Source organism: Galleria mellonella, unplaced genomic scaffold, assembly GCF_026898425.1.
Source record: "Galleria mellonella isolate WM207_F2 unplaced genomic scaffold, CSIRO_AGI_GalMel_v1 utg55, whole genome shotgun sequence".
Lineage (NCBI taxonomy): Eukaryota > Metazoa > Arthropoda > Insecta > Lepidoptera > Pyralidae > Galleria > Galleria mellonella.
The window spans coordinates 5,768,982-5,785,467 of record NW_026442115.1 but is presented as its reverse complement, the minus strand read 5'-3'; the positions used below and the strand labels follow the sequence as shown (position 1 = coordinate 5,785,467).

The 16,486-nt window shown below is 28.8% G+C and overlaps 1 protein-coding gene across 1 annotated transcript in view; it reads left to right on the top strand.

Annotated features, from left to right (window-relative positions):
- LOC113521237 (CD209 antigen-like protein C) overlaps positions 1 to 15,776 on the top strand; it is a 95,182-nt gene extending 79,406 nt beyond the window's left edge. The window contains exons 4-5 of the mRNA XM_031912777.2: positions 12,486 to 12,594; positions 13,677 to 15,776. Coding sequence (XP_031768637.1) covers positions 12,486 to 12,594; positions 13,677 to 13,927 — 360 coding nt within the window. The 3' untranslated portion in view covers positions 13,928 to 15,776. The remainder of the gene's footprint in view (positions 1 to 12,485; positions 12,595 to 13,676) is intronic.
- The last annotated feature ends 710 nt before the right edge of the window (positions 15,777 to 16,486 follow it).

Sequence of the window (16,486 nt, the reverse complement as noted above, 5' to 3'; positions counted from 1 at the left end):
TACTGAATTTTGAATATTTTTTTTAAATGTACCTAATTCAAAATCTAGCCAATAGTTTTCAAGACATTGTTTACCTTATATTTAATATAAACAATGTAAATACGTACAATTTGAAAAAACTAAAGGAAACAAGAACTTGCAAGAAAACAAAAACTTGTTTCTGTGTAAAAAGTCAATGGAGGCAATAATGAAATATGGGAAATAAAAAAAAGACACAAAATCGTAGTTTCGCAATCAGCCAAAATTAATGTTACCTGTTTATATGCAGTTATTTTTGTTGAGAATGTGTACAGAGTGCGTAATTGGCTTCCCCAACAATATCATTACTTTAACAATGCAGTGAATCATCTAAGAGGAAAATAAGCTATTGCATAATCTTACAATTCAAGGTGCGCATACGCATCTCCGAGTGTCGTAACCGCTTGGCGCGTATTTGATCGACAGCTTTCCCTTTCTCTCAGAAGTAATAATCATGTCAACTACGCCCTGTTAATTTTATATTGCTGCAATTGAGTTTTATCATTTTCCTTGTAAGAAATTATGATTTTGAGATTTTTTATTTTTATTTTGACGAACTTAGTGATCTAGCAACTTAATACATAAATTTACCTTCCGATGGTCACGGATTCAATCCTCACATAATAAAAATATTTATATTGTATTATATGAATTTACAAAAGAAAAGTATAGAAGTATGTGTATCAGTTGTCTAGTACCCATAGTACGAGCTCTGCTTAGCTTGTGATTGACTAGATATTGCTGTGTATTTTTCTTTTAATTATATTTATTTATTTTAATTAATATACATTACATCTATTTCTCTTTTGGATTATACAGGAGTCATAAAATTAACATATGTTAGATAATCCTACAAAATTATTTTGCATTACCAATGGATAGAGAGTAATGTGATCCAGCGACAGACGTAGAATGTGGCAGAATAAAACTGACTGCGCACAGATGTTCAAAAATCTATTAATTGCATATTAATATAGTATTTTTATACATATAAATTCGTTTATCCTGACTATCAACACACAGCCAAAATTAAAAAATCTAGAAAGCTGAAATTTATAATGTAGATTTATTGTATGCCGTAAGTATCAACGAAAGAATTATTAAAAATGTTAACTTAAAGGGGAAATATAATATTAATTGCGTAAAGCTACACACAGCAGCAAGTATTTGTATATAAGTTATATATAAATACATAAGCAGTGGACAATTTCCGCCGTTAATTGTCCACTGCTTGACATAAGCCTTTCCCATAAGGGGAGTATTGCTAGTAGTTGCCCCGTTTAGCAGGCGGGTTGGCAACTGCAGTTAAGCGGTTTTCCTTCGTTTTCTAAATTGGCTCCTCGATAATTCCTTTTTCTATTAACCCTCTGACCACGTATTTTTTTTTTCGCTTCATTTTCACACATCGCTTTGACTACAAATAGCAGTACGAGTATTTAGCTATCTAGCGAGATTCTGAGAAACAATCAATACTAAATATCAATCTACCAAAATAAAAATCGCGGGATAACAACGTCAATAAATATAAAAAATGCGAGTACGTTGAAATCGCGGGATGCGTAAAATTAAACTTGTAGATACTGCACGCAGAAATCACGGGATGCCCGGTCTAAGGGTTAATAGAGTTTATTCCCGTGTTATTCCCCTTACATTATTTTAATTCCAAGGGAAGTAATTGTTATTTATTTATAGAACAAAAATAAAACAATCTGTCTGTTCGTGCAGCATGAATAATCGGTTATGCATAAAATAAAGCAGTTATCATGCGCGACTCTATTATCGTTAGCCAGCAAAATTAACATAAAAAATGAAAAGTTTTTACCATAATGTTGCATAATAAACATATTTGTTTAATCATCTATTTCCATGATAAACAAATATATAAGACCATTTAATAGTATCATTTCGACGGCTTGTGGAGACTGCGTCGCACGATGACGCCAAAGTAAACTAAATGAAAATTAGGTCGTTTGGATAATATGATACTCAATCTTTTAGTACAATAAATTAAAATGTCTGGTAGCGTGCCAACTATAGCTGTTGTAATATAAAAATTTACATAAATAATAACAATCTCTTAATTTTCATTCGGAGATTACAAATAAATATAAAGTCTCTTATACTGCACATATATTTGTTTGTGAAACATTTTAGATGATATAGGTAAATTAATATAGACTCAAATATTATTATAAGTATTATGGAATTATACGTGGAAACCTTAATTACATACTATTTTTTTTAACTTAATGTGACAAACAAACTGATAGCTCACCTGATAGAAACTGGTAACCATCGTCCAACTTCAGAATTTCTACAATATGGCAGTAGTTGTTAAGACTTGTCAAATATATTTTCTTTTATGTGTTGGCAATCCTAAAGTTCTATATTTAAATTACTTATTCAAATCCTTTGTTTATGAACTGCATAAATATAACCTATCATAAATGCAATTATTTTTTATCGTTCCATTTTCTTGTCTTGGTTACCAGTCACCGGACAGCTGGTTTTGTTTTCACAGTTATTACAAAATCAATCAGTACTAACTGTAATGTTGATTGATTCTATACACTTAATATAAAATAGGTCATTTTTGTTACATATTATTATTGTATATCACTTACACGCACACTTGTGTAGCCACAATGCGATCCTATAATGATAGTCTTGTATCGATAACAAATGCTCATGTTTACGATGCTTCTAAGATTCAAACATTATTGCATAATATGAATGTAATCGTCATTTATTATTAAAGTGTCTGCAGTCATAATAATATAATAATTTGCGCCAATAACAACAGCTACACAGCGCGTCTCGCGGTACTCATTCTAAAACTTTCTCTGCAACCGGTTGGAAACAATCTCATTCATACACCGAGATGTTCATTTTTGGTAACACCTAATTTAAAATGATACAAACTATTTCAAAATAGATATGTTTTAATATAACCTTGAGTATTGGTAGTTAACAGCGAAATTAATATAGTTGAAAGACGGAAATAGTAGGTGTAGTATTCTGCTTACACACGACTTCTCTTTTGCATTAATTATGACGCAAATATTTTGTTGTTTCTAGCAATGTTGCCATCTTGTCTCTGTCGTTTTGTAAATTCGTTTCCTTAAAATAATATATTCTGTATAACTTATGTATGTTTTACTAGAAAACGGACTACGTTTTATTTTTAAATTAAGTACACATATTTAAGCGAATAAGAAGGTATCCATGAATTTTTATTTTTATATATCCGATTCTATTCTTTAATGTCTACGTTACTTAGGTAGTACTATTAAAATTAAGTTAATGGGTGTCAACGTTACACTTGATTAAAAAATATGAGTGAAAAATAGACAAACGCTTTTTCTTTTTTTTATTATTTTATTATAATAGAATCAATATCCAATTACAAGTAGTATGTAACTGATAAAATCGCCGAATGATTTGATTGATTCATAGATACATACAAATAAGTAATTAATCACTATATTATCCAAAGGCACATATAAACTGGATGAAAATATTTTTATTACTTTTACGTTTTATTGATTTCTATATTAAAAATTTATTTAAAACTTTAAAAGGCTGCTGCTAATAATTGAAACGATACGACTTCTTAATGAAATTTATATATATATATATATATATATATATATTATTTATATCATTTTACAAATGATATTTTTTTTATAATATTCTTTTTCAAAAATACAAAATAACTTCATACATCAGAGATACGTAACGCAGAATCGATTAAATATTTATTCAAAGGTAATGCTAAACTTGTGTTCACAGTGGAGTAATTAATACTGTAATAAGAAATAATTATATTATCACTACCTAAACAGCAAATATAATGAGAACTAGTTTTTTTTAAATGTGTTTTCAAATTATTGAAGGTTCTTAACTTTCGACTGCGAAATAGAATGCCTTAATTTTTATTATCAACTTTTCCATTTCTGTTATTATTACAAATTACTTGTGTCACCAATTGCAAACATGTACTAAAAGTCAGTATATTATGAAAGTTCCACTTTCTCTTTACTCGTTGTACATAAGTAATTAACGTTAAACAAGTGAAGTTATAATAAAGACAATTAAAAAAATTTATCAAGAACGTACCGAATATATATCGAATAGGTTTCCTTATATAACAATACGAAAATCCGTATTTTTCTCTGTTTACTTCTAAGAGGGTAACTACCACTGTTTCACTGTTAAACACATACGATAGATCTATATAAACTTTTTGACAATTATTGCATATAATCAGAGCTGGACAGTATTTGAATTACTTGTATTTAAAATAAAAACACATACTTGATATTTGAACTTAAATTACGAGTACTTCCTAAAAATGTAATTACTGATTCGTATTTCAAATACTTGATGCTCAGATATTCTATATTTAATATTTGAAATACTTATAGCTTCAAAATAGAATTTAACATAAACACATTTTCTTCATTTAGCGACCCTGCTAAATATTGTTTTCTTTAGCAGGTTTATTTATTCCCCAACAAGAGACTGTTTGTCGGACAATCATTTAAAAATTTCTATAAAAATATAATGTATAAAAGGAGATTTTCTTTTATTGATTAATAAGCTGAGCTATATTAGTTCTGTTCTATTTACAATACGTAATACTTGACTGTATTTTGTAATTAGCATTTTCTATTTTATATAAAAATATAATATTTCAAATACATGACATGAAAATATTATTCGTATTGTAAATATACATGACATAGTATTTTATACAATAATTTATATTTTATTTAAAGTCAAGCATGTATTTTGCCGGTTTTATATATAATTATTATTTTAATTTTACAATGATTACAAACTGAAAATTCAACGATCAACTATCAATACTGTAGATAAATGTAATAAAAAATAAAAAATGTAAATACTTTTAGATTGAACTTTATTAATACACATCTTTACTTCTCTGTATTTACCTCTTTATAGAGAAAGTACTATTTCACATTGATGATACTATGTTTCTCTAAGTAGAAGATCAATTTTTACGCTTACATAAATATTAACATTTTTAAGATAATTACGAGCATGTTACTTTATGCAAACTAGAATAACAGACAAGCTGAGGGTCCACCTGATAAAAAGCGACTATCCATCGCTTATAGATAGATTTAAATCGTTCCACAGACATATACATACTGTAATACTTTGTCTCTCCATAGGATCAAGGTCAAAATCTACTTGCTGCTTACTGCATTTATAGAATAAATTTATTAACACTAACGATATAATTGTACACCATATATCTATTTATACACCTGTACAAAATAACTTGACCTTTTCTTGCTGCGATGTATGACCATGTGAATCAACGACTAAAAATTGAACCTTCACCTTTTACAGGCGTATTAATAAGAATAATTTAATAACATATTCCCATTTGAGACGTTGTTTGATATTTCCCATTGACTAATACGTAGTAATTACTCGTTCAGTGCCATGGACCATATCAATGTGAGAATAACATAACTAATAATGTTAAAGTGTAATGCGAAATAAGAATGTAATTTCATAGCAAAACTAGTTGCATCTCGCGTCTTCTCCTAAATGGATCAATATATAAAGAGTCATATAAATTTAATTTCCATAAGATCCCGGCATAGTATGGGCCACCACTTACTTTCCCGTGCGATTCGTAAGAGGCGACTAAAAGAACTAACCGAGGGATGGGCAGTAGCGTCCCGCAGTTAGGCTTTAGAGATGTTTTTCATCTGTAAAGCCTAGCTGCAATTGCCAATCTGCCCGCCAAATGTGGCAACTACTGGCAAAACCCCTTTTATGAGAGAAACCTATATTCAGTAACAGACAGTTAACAATATATTAAATTAGAATATAACCTACACGAGAATTAAATTTGATTAAAATCTGTTTAGTAAATTTTGCGTGAATGAATAATAAACATCCATTCATTAAGGACCTTCGTAGTAGACATATTGCTTTGCGTAATGAATTTCGATTGGTTCACTATACTTGTTCACTCTTCATACGTCAGGGAGCTGTGCTCTGTTCAACGGTTGGACAAGAAGTGTCTCCCCACCCAAATGACAATCTTTATATCCACACGGCTGAATTCGAGTAGATAAGTCAGTGAGAGCACGTGTTCTTACAATTTCATTACTTTTTATTTAAGTATCATGATAATAAATAATTATAAAATCAATTAAAATATAGTGTTCTATATACATTACAAGAATAATTTATTACCAAATTCGGTATAATAACAATTTTAATACTTTATTATATTATAATAATAATAATAATAATATAATAATAATAATAATTTATTTATTTGCTAGAAATGTGGTAATAATAATGGTCTTAAATATAATAGATCTACACATTTCGCCTTATCTAAAGGCATGCAAATTTAGTATTATAATTTAGTGGCTTACGTATATTAATAGCCTAGTAGGATCAATCCATAAATATTGGCAGCCGCAAACATACTAGTGGTAGCAGACTAAACAAATACAAATACAAACTAAACAAAAACAAATACATAACAAGTCAATAATATAACAAATGTCATACAATACAAATGAAATTACACATTTACATACATTCATTTAATTTTTTAAAAAGTCATTTATTAAATAAAAATTGCATTCCAGTAACCATTTTTTTAACCGTAATTTAAAGTGACTTACTGGTAGTTCTCTTATTGATTTTGGTATTTTATTATATATTTTAATAGTCATTATATCACAGTTTTGTTGATACAGTGTGGTTCTGCAGATGGGCAGTTTCAACATTGTGGGATCTCTTGATGTGACTTCATTCATATTTGAAAGTTTTGTAAAAAGTTGTGGGTTTTGTTTAACAAATATTCCTACTTCATAAATATACATGGATGTAAGTGTTAATATTTTTAGTTTTTTAAATAATGGTCTACATGTATCTGTTGGTTTTACACCACAGATAGCTCTTACTCATTTTTTCTGTGCTATAAAGACCTTTTTCGACATTATAGAATTTCCCCAAAGCAGAAGCCCATATCTTAAAATTGAACCCACATAACCATGATACGCTATCAGTGCGGTTTGTTCATTGGCCTCTCTTTTTAATCGCCTAAGAGCATATACAAAACTATTTAAACGTTTCCTTACGTAGTTAGTATGAGCTTTCCAGTTACAATTTTTATCCAAGGTAAATCCTAAAAATTTAATTTCATTACATTCAGTCACTTTTTCATTTTTACATTTTATAACAATATTTTTTGGTGGCATGGAATAATTAGAAAATTGCAAAAATTTGGTCTTAGATATGTTAACATTTAAGTCATTATCCTGAAGCCAAGATACTATACTTTTCACTGTGTTATTGATTACAATTTCATAGTCACTTAATGTTTTTTCATCGTCTGGAATAAGAACAGATAAATCGTCAGCAAACAAAGTACATCGATATTTTGTTATATCAGGCAAATCATTTATATACAAAAGGAACAGCAATGGACCTAAAATGCTGCCTTGAGGAACTCCTGATAAAGTACAACGATAATTTGATGTAAATGATCTAGTCATACATATATTATTAATGCGATTTATCTGGACGCACTGTCTTCTATCTGTAATATAACTTGCTATCCAGTCTAAAGCACGACCCCTAATACCATATCGTTCACATTTGTTTAACAATACTCTATGATTTACATTGTCAAAAGCCTTTGTCATATCAAAGAAAATTCCAGTTATTCGTTTTTTACTGTCAATAAATTTTGTTACGTTACGGATGACAGAAAAGGCAGCCAAAGTAGTTGATTTATTTCTTTGGAATCCATTCTGTTCTTCTTTAATTATATTAAATTTATTGATAAAGTCGATTAATCTTTTATACATTAATTTTTCAAATACTTTAGAAAATATTGAGTTCAGTGTTATTGGCCTATAATTTTTTAATTTATTTTTGTCATCTTTTTTATGTAATGGTTTTATAATAGAATGTTTTAGACGTTTCGGGAATTTTCCTTGTGTAAAAGAAGAATTTATAAGATAAGTCAACACCGGTGCAATTTTTTGAGCAACCAATTTTAATATAAGTGTTGAAATATCATCAAATCCCACCGAGCGAGTATTTTTCAAGGACTTTATTACTTTTATTATTTCATCTTCACTGCAAGGTATTATAAATATGGATGAACATAAATTTTTTATACTTTTATGTTGATTATAACTTTTTGATGTATTTATACCAGTGATAGAGATAAAGTAGTCGTTGAATGCATTAGCAATTTCTTGAGGGTTGTTTATTTTTTTATTTTCGACCTCAATGCATCTTATGTCTTGTCTGTTTATAATATTACATTCCTTTCTACTTATTACATCCCAAGTAGCCTTGCATTTATTCCTTGAATATTTAATAAATCTACTGTTATTTATTCTTTTTGAACAATTAATACATTTGTTTAACATTTTTGCATATTTTAAATATTGTTTTTTATTGTAGCCTTTATTTTTTTTATAAATATTATATCTGAGTTTTCTTTTATATATACATGATAGTTTTATTCCCTTTGTGATCCATTTTACTTTATTACTTCTTTCCTTTATTTTGACTCTTTGTATTGGAAAGCAAAGATTATACATTAAACAGAACATGTCATGAAATGAATCAAATGCATTATTTATGTTTGTTTCACTTAACACTTCTATCCAAGATAAACTACTTAAGACATCTATGAATTTTCGTATATTGTCTTCATTAAAGTCTCTTTTAATTATATAATGATAACGTAGTATAGGTTTTTGAATATGTAATTTAAATGTCAAAGTTTGACCCGTATTATGATCTGACAAGAAAAGTTCATGAACCCTACCTTCAGCTGATGAAATATTGCTAAAAATGTGATCTATGCACGTGTTATGTCTTGTAGGGTTATTTATATGCATTTGTAAATTATAATTAAGAAGAACTTCCTTTAAATAGCAAGAATTTTTGTCATTTATAAGAGTATTAATATTAATATCCCCTGCAATAATAATTTTTTTGTTGCTTCTAAAAGATATTTTGTGTAATATATTTTCAAAATTTTCAAAAAATACATTATTATTAGTACCAGGTATTTTGTATATACAGATAACAATGCAGTTCCATAATGGTATTTCTACTCCACAACATTCAAAATATTTTTCAATTGAGAGATCATTAAGAAATGGAATGTGTTTATATTCTATATATCTTTTTAAAAGAATACATACCCCACCGCGTTTTTCATTTAATCGAGAAAAAGAAGTAGCCAATTTAAAATTATTTAAGACAATATTATTTTCATCTCCATTTCTAACAAAAGTTTCCGATAAGCAAACAATATCAGGGAATATATCCTTTTCCTTTAATTCATTTAAACACAACTCTAACATGTCTAGTTTATTTATAAGTCCTGCTATATTCTGATGGAACAATGTTAATGTAGTTGGATCTTTTTTATTATTTACGAAAAAGCTCATTTCCTTCATTTTTCGGAGGAAAATAATTGTTACCATTTTTTAGATTATTCTCATATATTGAGCTATGTTTACTTACACTAGGAAAGTAGTAAGGTATAGTACCTTTATGGGGCTTTTTAAAATCGTTAGAGCTGGCTTTTTTAGGTAATATACGACTTTTTATTTTATTATAGCATAAATAGTGTTTTTTGTAAAATTCGAAATCAACAATAACATTAAGTTTTAAACACAGTTCCGAAAGGAATTTTCTTTTGCCACCCTTATTGTCTACTTTTAGAAACTGACAATTTTGAAAATTTCTACATACATTTGAAATAAGTGTGTTTAACATATATTCATTTAAAAACTTGCTACTGTTTATTCCCAATACAATTATCTTTATATTCTTAAACCTTGTCAATAAATTTACAAATTCAATCATTACTTTTGTCGGATTCTTGTCATTTTCTCCGGCACATAAAATAATATAATTGTCTTTTGAATCTTCGATCTGATAACATTCTTGAATTATATCTTGACATAAAGCATTTGGCTTTATAATAGAATAAATTTGATATTTTTGGTAACCAGATTCCAATCTTGAATAAATAAGTTTTGATGCTAGACCTGTACATTGCTGCGAACCAGTTATTAACATTTTGGGAATATTTGTTTGATTAGTAAAATCACTTTTTTCCAAGAATTTATGTTCTCTTTGTCGTCTGTTTTTTGTGGTATACTCGTTGTTTTCTGTAATATTGTCTTCTTATTAGGTTGAGAATTGTCGTCTGAATTACGGTTTGAGTCAATATTTTCTATGTCAGTCTGGTTTTCTGTATTAATTGATAATTCAAAATCTGGATGTTCTATTTCATTATAACTATGATTTTTTAAATCAAAAAGTCTTTTCTTTTGTAATTTGACTGTTTCATCTTTCTTAACATCCCCTCTTTTCTTTTTAATACTCGATGAACTCGAGTATATTTTTGTGAGGTGTGTAATTTTATAATTTTGTTTTGACAATTGTTTTTTCAAAGTACTATTTTCTATTAACAAATCATCTATTTCGGCTTTTGCAGTTTCTAACTGGGTTTTAAGATTATTTATTTCTATTTTTAGGTCGTCTACGATGTCATCACGAGTAGATAAATCAGGCAGACTTTTTGTTGAATAAATAGATTCTGTTGACTCAGATGTAGAACTTTCTGATAAACTCGATACAATTCTTTTAGTACGCCTCATTGTAATATAATTCGTCTGATCCATTTGTCTATAGTACAGATTCGCTAACTTAATTTTTTTTACATACAAAAAGTGAATTTCGTTGGCAGGAACCGATCGCAGACACTTACGCAAGAGTCATTCAAACCGTGCTTGAAACCAGTGTACCACAATCGCAGTTACTTGTTGATTCGAAATTATGGATTATATGTTAACTGAACTTAGATTTTGTTCGTTAAAATTTTCATAAATTTCTATTAATACCCACATTCAATTTCTGTAACTTTTAGTGAACCACAATTTATGTTTAATATATTATGCAGTCTATATCACCTATATTTTGTAAACCTTGGCTTATTATTTTATTAAGAAGTAAGTCGCACTCACTTTATTCTGATATTTGTTACTTATAAATGAAAAAAAAAAAAATACTGTTTCACTTCATGAGTTTGTTGGTCAAATTTAATTGTCTTTATAATTATGTATTACTTGTATATTATATTAAAATAACAGTGTCACTAAATATTTACACTACTTTCTACGATTTAAATAAATTATAACGATTAATACTGTCCCAAATTAAATTAAAATAATAAAATATGTTAGAGCTGATATGCACTTCATGACAGCTGTCATGACAAATCTAATATTTAAAGTAGTTACTTTGATTTTTATTAATAAATGTAGGTACACATTTTGACACAAGATGTTTAAGAAAATTAATATAATTTAAAATAAATATATAACACATATGACACCCCTAGTGTTGCAGACGTCAAGCTACAATGACCGTTTATCATCAGTCGGACTGTATGCCCGTTTGTCATCTTCGTAGTATAAAATAAATACTATTGACGATACATAATCAAATTATCCTAAAATTATTGTAAAAATACCGGTACCACGCAAGAGAAAGTGGTGCTGGTTACAAATAAGATGCTTTAAATGCAATAAAATCATCATTAGCCCATTTTTAATGTATGGAAACGAGCATAAATTAACAATTTATATTAGATAATAAGATATTTCATAATATATATCTGTTTCTGAATAACATTTAATTATACTTAAGGTAATTTTTATACGTGACTTCGAACCCGCAACCAAGATATACTGATTGACCGAAGTAAAAAGTAACTTATACCCTTCTCTGTCCTAAATACTGCATGTGGGGGAAAAATTATTGTTAGCAATGGAGTTTGACAGCTCCATTGCTAGCAATATACCTTATTATGTCGACCTCCACGTGGTTCCCCCTGGAAACCATCGTGAACCATTCTTGTTGAATTCGTCACGATGGGCTAACTGACCTACTTCATCCTCACTCATCATTCTTCACTGGTGCCCCGCCGGTGTATACCGATAGCGCGGGTGGGGTTACCATTCCAATATCATCCATTTAAAAACAATACTGCATGTATCCCAAATTTCATGACGATTAGTTAAGCCATGAAGAAGCCAAAAAGTAACGAACAATCAAATTCGGTTTCGTTCACGTGATTCAGTATATAAATTATTCTATGTTCTAAGTTAATTATTCGTGTATAAAATTTTATTCAAATCCGTTAGAAGTTTTGTGTGAAACAGTAACAAACTTCCATGGATACGTCAATTCTCACAAACTTTCGTATTTAAAATAGTCATAAGATTGGTAAAAATTTATTAATCTTTTGAATTAATAAATAACAATATCTACAATTATTCAAGAAAATATAGGTATAACTATTTTTTTAATTATTTACTGATTATTGCTTATTGAGATATTGTCATTATTGTTTCCAGGCGAACTGGTTTAAAGCGCAGCAGTACTGCAGATTCCACGGCATGCACCTGGCATCGATATCCTCGCAACAGGAGAACGACAAACTTGAGCAATACGTCAAAGACTCTGGTAAGAATTTATTTATTTTTAACTAACTTTTGCCCGCAAATTCATATACCTACATTTTAAGATCGACCTTCAAGAACATTACCGCGAAAACCGTATCGATTTGATGCGGTAGTTTTTGTCGAGTGGTTTTTTTATCCTGGTATATATATATGTATGTATGTATATATATAAAGGGAAATTGGCATAAGTTCTAAAAATTATTATTTTAGTTTATGTTACTCTTATCAATTTTCAAATAAGACCTCTCGTATCAATTATTTCTTAAATATTATTTAAGAAAATAGATAGGAAGGAGACATTAATCCTGTGTACAAACATTGTCTAGTTAAAATTTTATTTAATTTCTTTATTTATAATTTTTTACCCGCGACTTCGTCCTGGATTTTTAACCGGATTAAAGCGGTAGCCTATATCGTTATCCATACCAAATACTAGGTTTACATAAAGTTTAATGATTAGTTGATATATTAAATCGCTAACTGTTACACACATAAACTGTTAACACTAAAAAGCAAAACAAATTAACACAAATTTTAAAACTTTAAACAATCATATATCTAATCAGTGTTTAAAAATATTACCTCTATGTATCATATTTTTTATGTGCCTTTACCGAACAGATAGATATGAATCCCTAAAGTTATTATAGTGCCCTTTTCAGTTACAGATATATGTAGGTCAGGATCTCTTATAGTAACCATAGACACAGGATCGTGTTCATTTATGACTACAATTACAATGACTAAAAATCTATTTTCAATCCATTAGAAAAGATAGGGCCTCGATTCAATTGTACTTTTCTTGTGAGTTGTTATACCAGTAATAATTATTATGAACTGATTTTGATTACTCGTTTTACGTCCCTAACTATGTGAATGATGAATTTGTATTTTAACTCAATTAGAATAATTTTAACAGTATATTTATTATAGAAAGAAAATCGTTTTAAGTATTATTACAATGGTACATTTTTGAACTTGTATCACATTTTCTCAAATATTTCTCCTTATGATGAAACAGACTCAGAAAAAAATTATATAACCTATGAAATAATACGTAACAAATTCTCTTTTTTTTTTCAGGTTATGGACGCGAGCATTTCTGGACATCGGGTACGGACTTGGCCGAAGAGGGCAACTTCTTCTGGATGGCTAACGGCAGACCGCTCACGTTTGTCAACTGGAACGCGGGTGAACCTAACAACTTTAGGTACGAAAACGGCGAGGAGGAGAACTGCTTAGAACTGTGGAACAGAGACGACAAAGGCTTGAAATGGAACGACTCACCGTGCTCATTCGAAACATACTTCATTTGTGAAGTTCGATCGGATTGATGATTGCTATAAAATGTTATTTAGGCTGTCTGCAGACGACATGGCTCGCACACGAGCGGTAGAGTTGATTAAATAAAGAAACGTAGAAAGAAATATAAAAGAGAAAAAGAATAGTGTCATATATATTAGAGAGAGGTAACAAATCATTCACAACAGTAATAATCTATATCTGTAGAGTAAAGGGGTGACTAAGTTTTATTGAAATTCTCTGTAAATGATATTAGTAACAAATGAGATCTTTCAATAAATTAATCGACATTTTATTTGTACTACCGTTGAACATTCGCAAAATATCTTCTAATTGAGTTAATTATTCGTTTGTTTACATTTTCATTAAGTTCTATTGAAAGGAAATCTCTATAGATTTACATCAAATAACTATTTGTTTTTTGATGTTATGATGTTGTTGTTGAGAAATTAACATAATTCTGATTATGTTTATGAAGATCGAAGAGTATTGAATAAAATTCAATATTAATCTATCGCATTTAGTCCAAATAAAGCTCATTCAGATCTTTTGCAACGCAGTGAGCTAATTGCAGTTCAAGCAGTAATACTCGTAGTTACGTAAATATCTATTAATTTCGTAACTTAATTTTTTTCCAATTAATTTACATTACAATCACTCTATTAGTTTGTCATTACAGTCTGTACGTACATAAGTACGTTATACTGCATCCTGTGTCTGTAGTCGATCAGCAGACTCTTTACTATAATAATTGGCATATCAATAGAATAATAAATCAATCCCCTTCATTATGGGAACGAATCGAGCAACGGATCGTATGGCAAATTATGTCGTTTTGTAGACAGTTTTAGTTTTTTGTGATAGCATTTTCATAGAACAGTTTAGATAGCTAGGGGGCGCCATCTTTTTATTTTATAAATGTGAATCTCGTAATAATTATCAAGAAATAAGAATCGAGTATAGGTACTGTACATATTTGTAATTTAGTATACAATTGATTCTACAAAACAATTTATGTACATGGTGTAAACTTATTTCTTTAAATAACTATCTTTTGGATAAAAAAAAATCTATAAATTGTTTTATTATAACATTGAAGAAGTGTTGTAAAGGTATTGTGTAAGAAATGTAATACCAATGAATATCTGTAGTGAGATATTTAGTCACTGTGAATCTATTGCCTTTCCTTAAAGCGACTGACAAATTATACATCTACACGGAAAGAAAATATGCAAAACATAATTTATGATCACAGCTTCATAGTGACTTCTATACTATTGTTAAAACTAATGTTCATTTTTATGCGCTTACTATGTTTGTCGTTTTCGACAATTGTTTCGACTTCATCCTGAAGTCTTCTTCGAAGGGAGTACGATCGCAACTACTCTCCCCGCACTTCCAGATTAAGTCGAAACTACTGTCGGAAACGACAAACTTAGTGAGTTTTTTAAATTCCCGTTATATATATACATATATAGACTTCTATACTATTATGTACCTAAAATGAACGAATTAGCTATAAAATGAACGAATGCTAAAATCGAATCGAAAAAAAAATGTATAATATAAAAATACATGTATAAAAAAAATTACGACGGATACTTGGTCAGTACAATTATAAATGTCTAGGCTAAGTGTGTGGTTATTTATTTTATTTTTATTCCGATTTTCAAATACCTACTATAATTTGTAGATATCATAAAAAAATTAAATTAAATTTCGAATTTTCATTTTTGCATAATAAACCAACGAGCCTATGGTTCAAGGGACACGATCTGGTGTGTCTATAGTCAAAAGTAGTAGTAAATCTGTAGTTACCCTAATTTAAGTATTATTGTATAAATTTTTAGATTAAGAATGATTAATAAACAAGAAAATTTATTGCTATGCATTTTTATTAGATATTTCTATATTACTCCTATTTTATAATTTACGAGTTTTTAATCATAACTCTGTTTTACTTGGAATCTTGTTTATGAAAATATGAATAGCTGCTGTTAATTGTTGATTAAGCCATAAAAGCAGTAAGTTGTTACCCATAGAACTAACTATATAAATAACCATAAAGAAAGAAGGTGCAAATCATTCCATAGCTTATTATTATATCCATTAGAGAAGTCATCATAAAAAATCCTTGATTTCAAAAACTTTAGATTTTTTTATAATTCTAACTAGAAATTTATTTATTATAGATCAATCACTATATTTTTATTACAACGTCTACAAAACAGCATATTCTGTGAGATAAGAGCTAAAATTGGTGTTTGGTCTAAACAGGACTAGTGACTCAGTGGCATTACGAACTTTTCTTTGTTTGAAAGCTCAATTTATCTACGAAAATAGCACAAACGAAAACAGATGTGAAATAGGTTATAGCGTCAACCGTTTCTATTGTATTTTCTGTTGTATATAAAATTACAAAGAGATCAACCCCTCTTTGATTTAATATATTTCCTCCTAATTATAAACGATTGAACTTCCCTAAATTGCAAACAACAGTTCGTTTACCTCCCCCGAAAAATATTTTTGTAAGTCGATAAACAGATTTCGTGAATAACACAAGTGGCCTAATTATATTGAATATCGCAAAG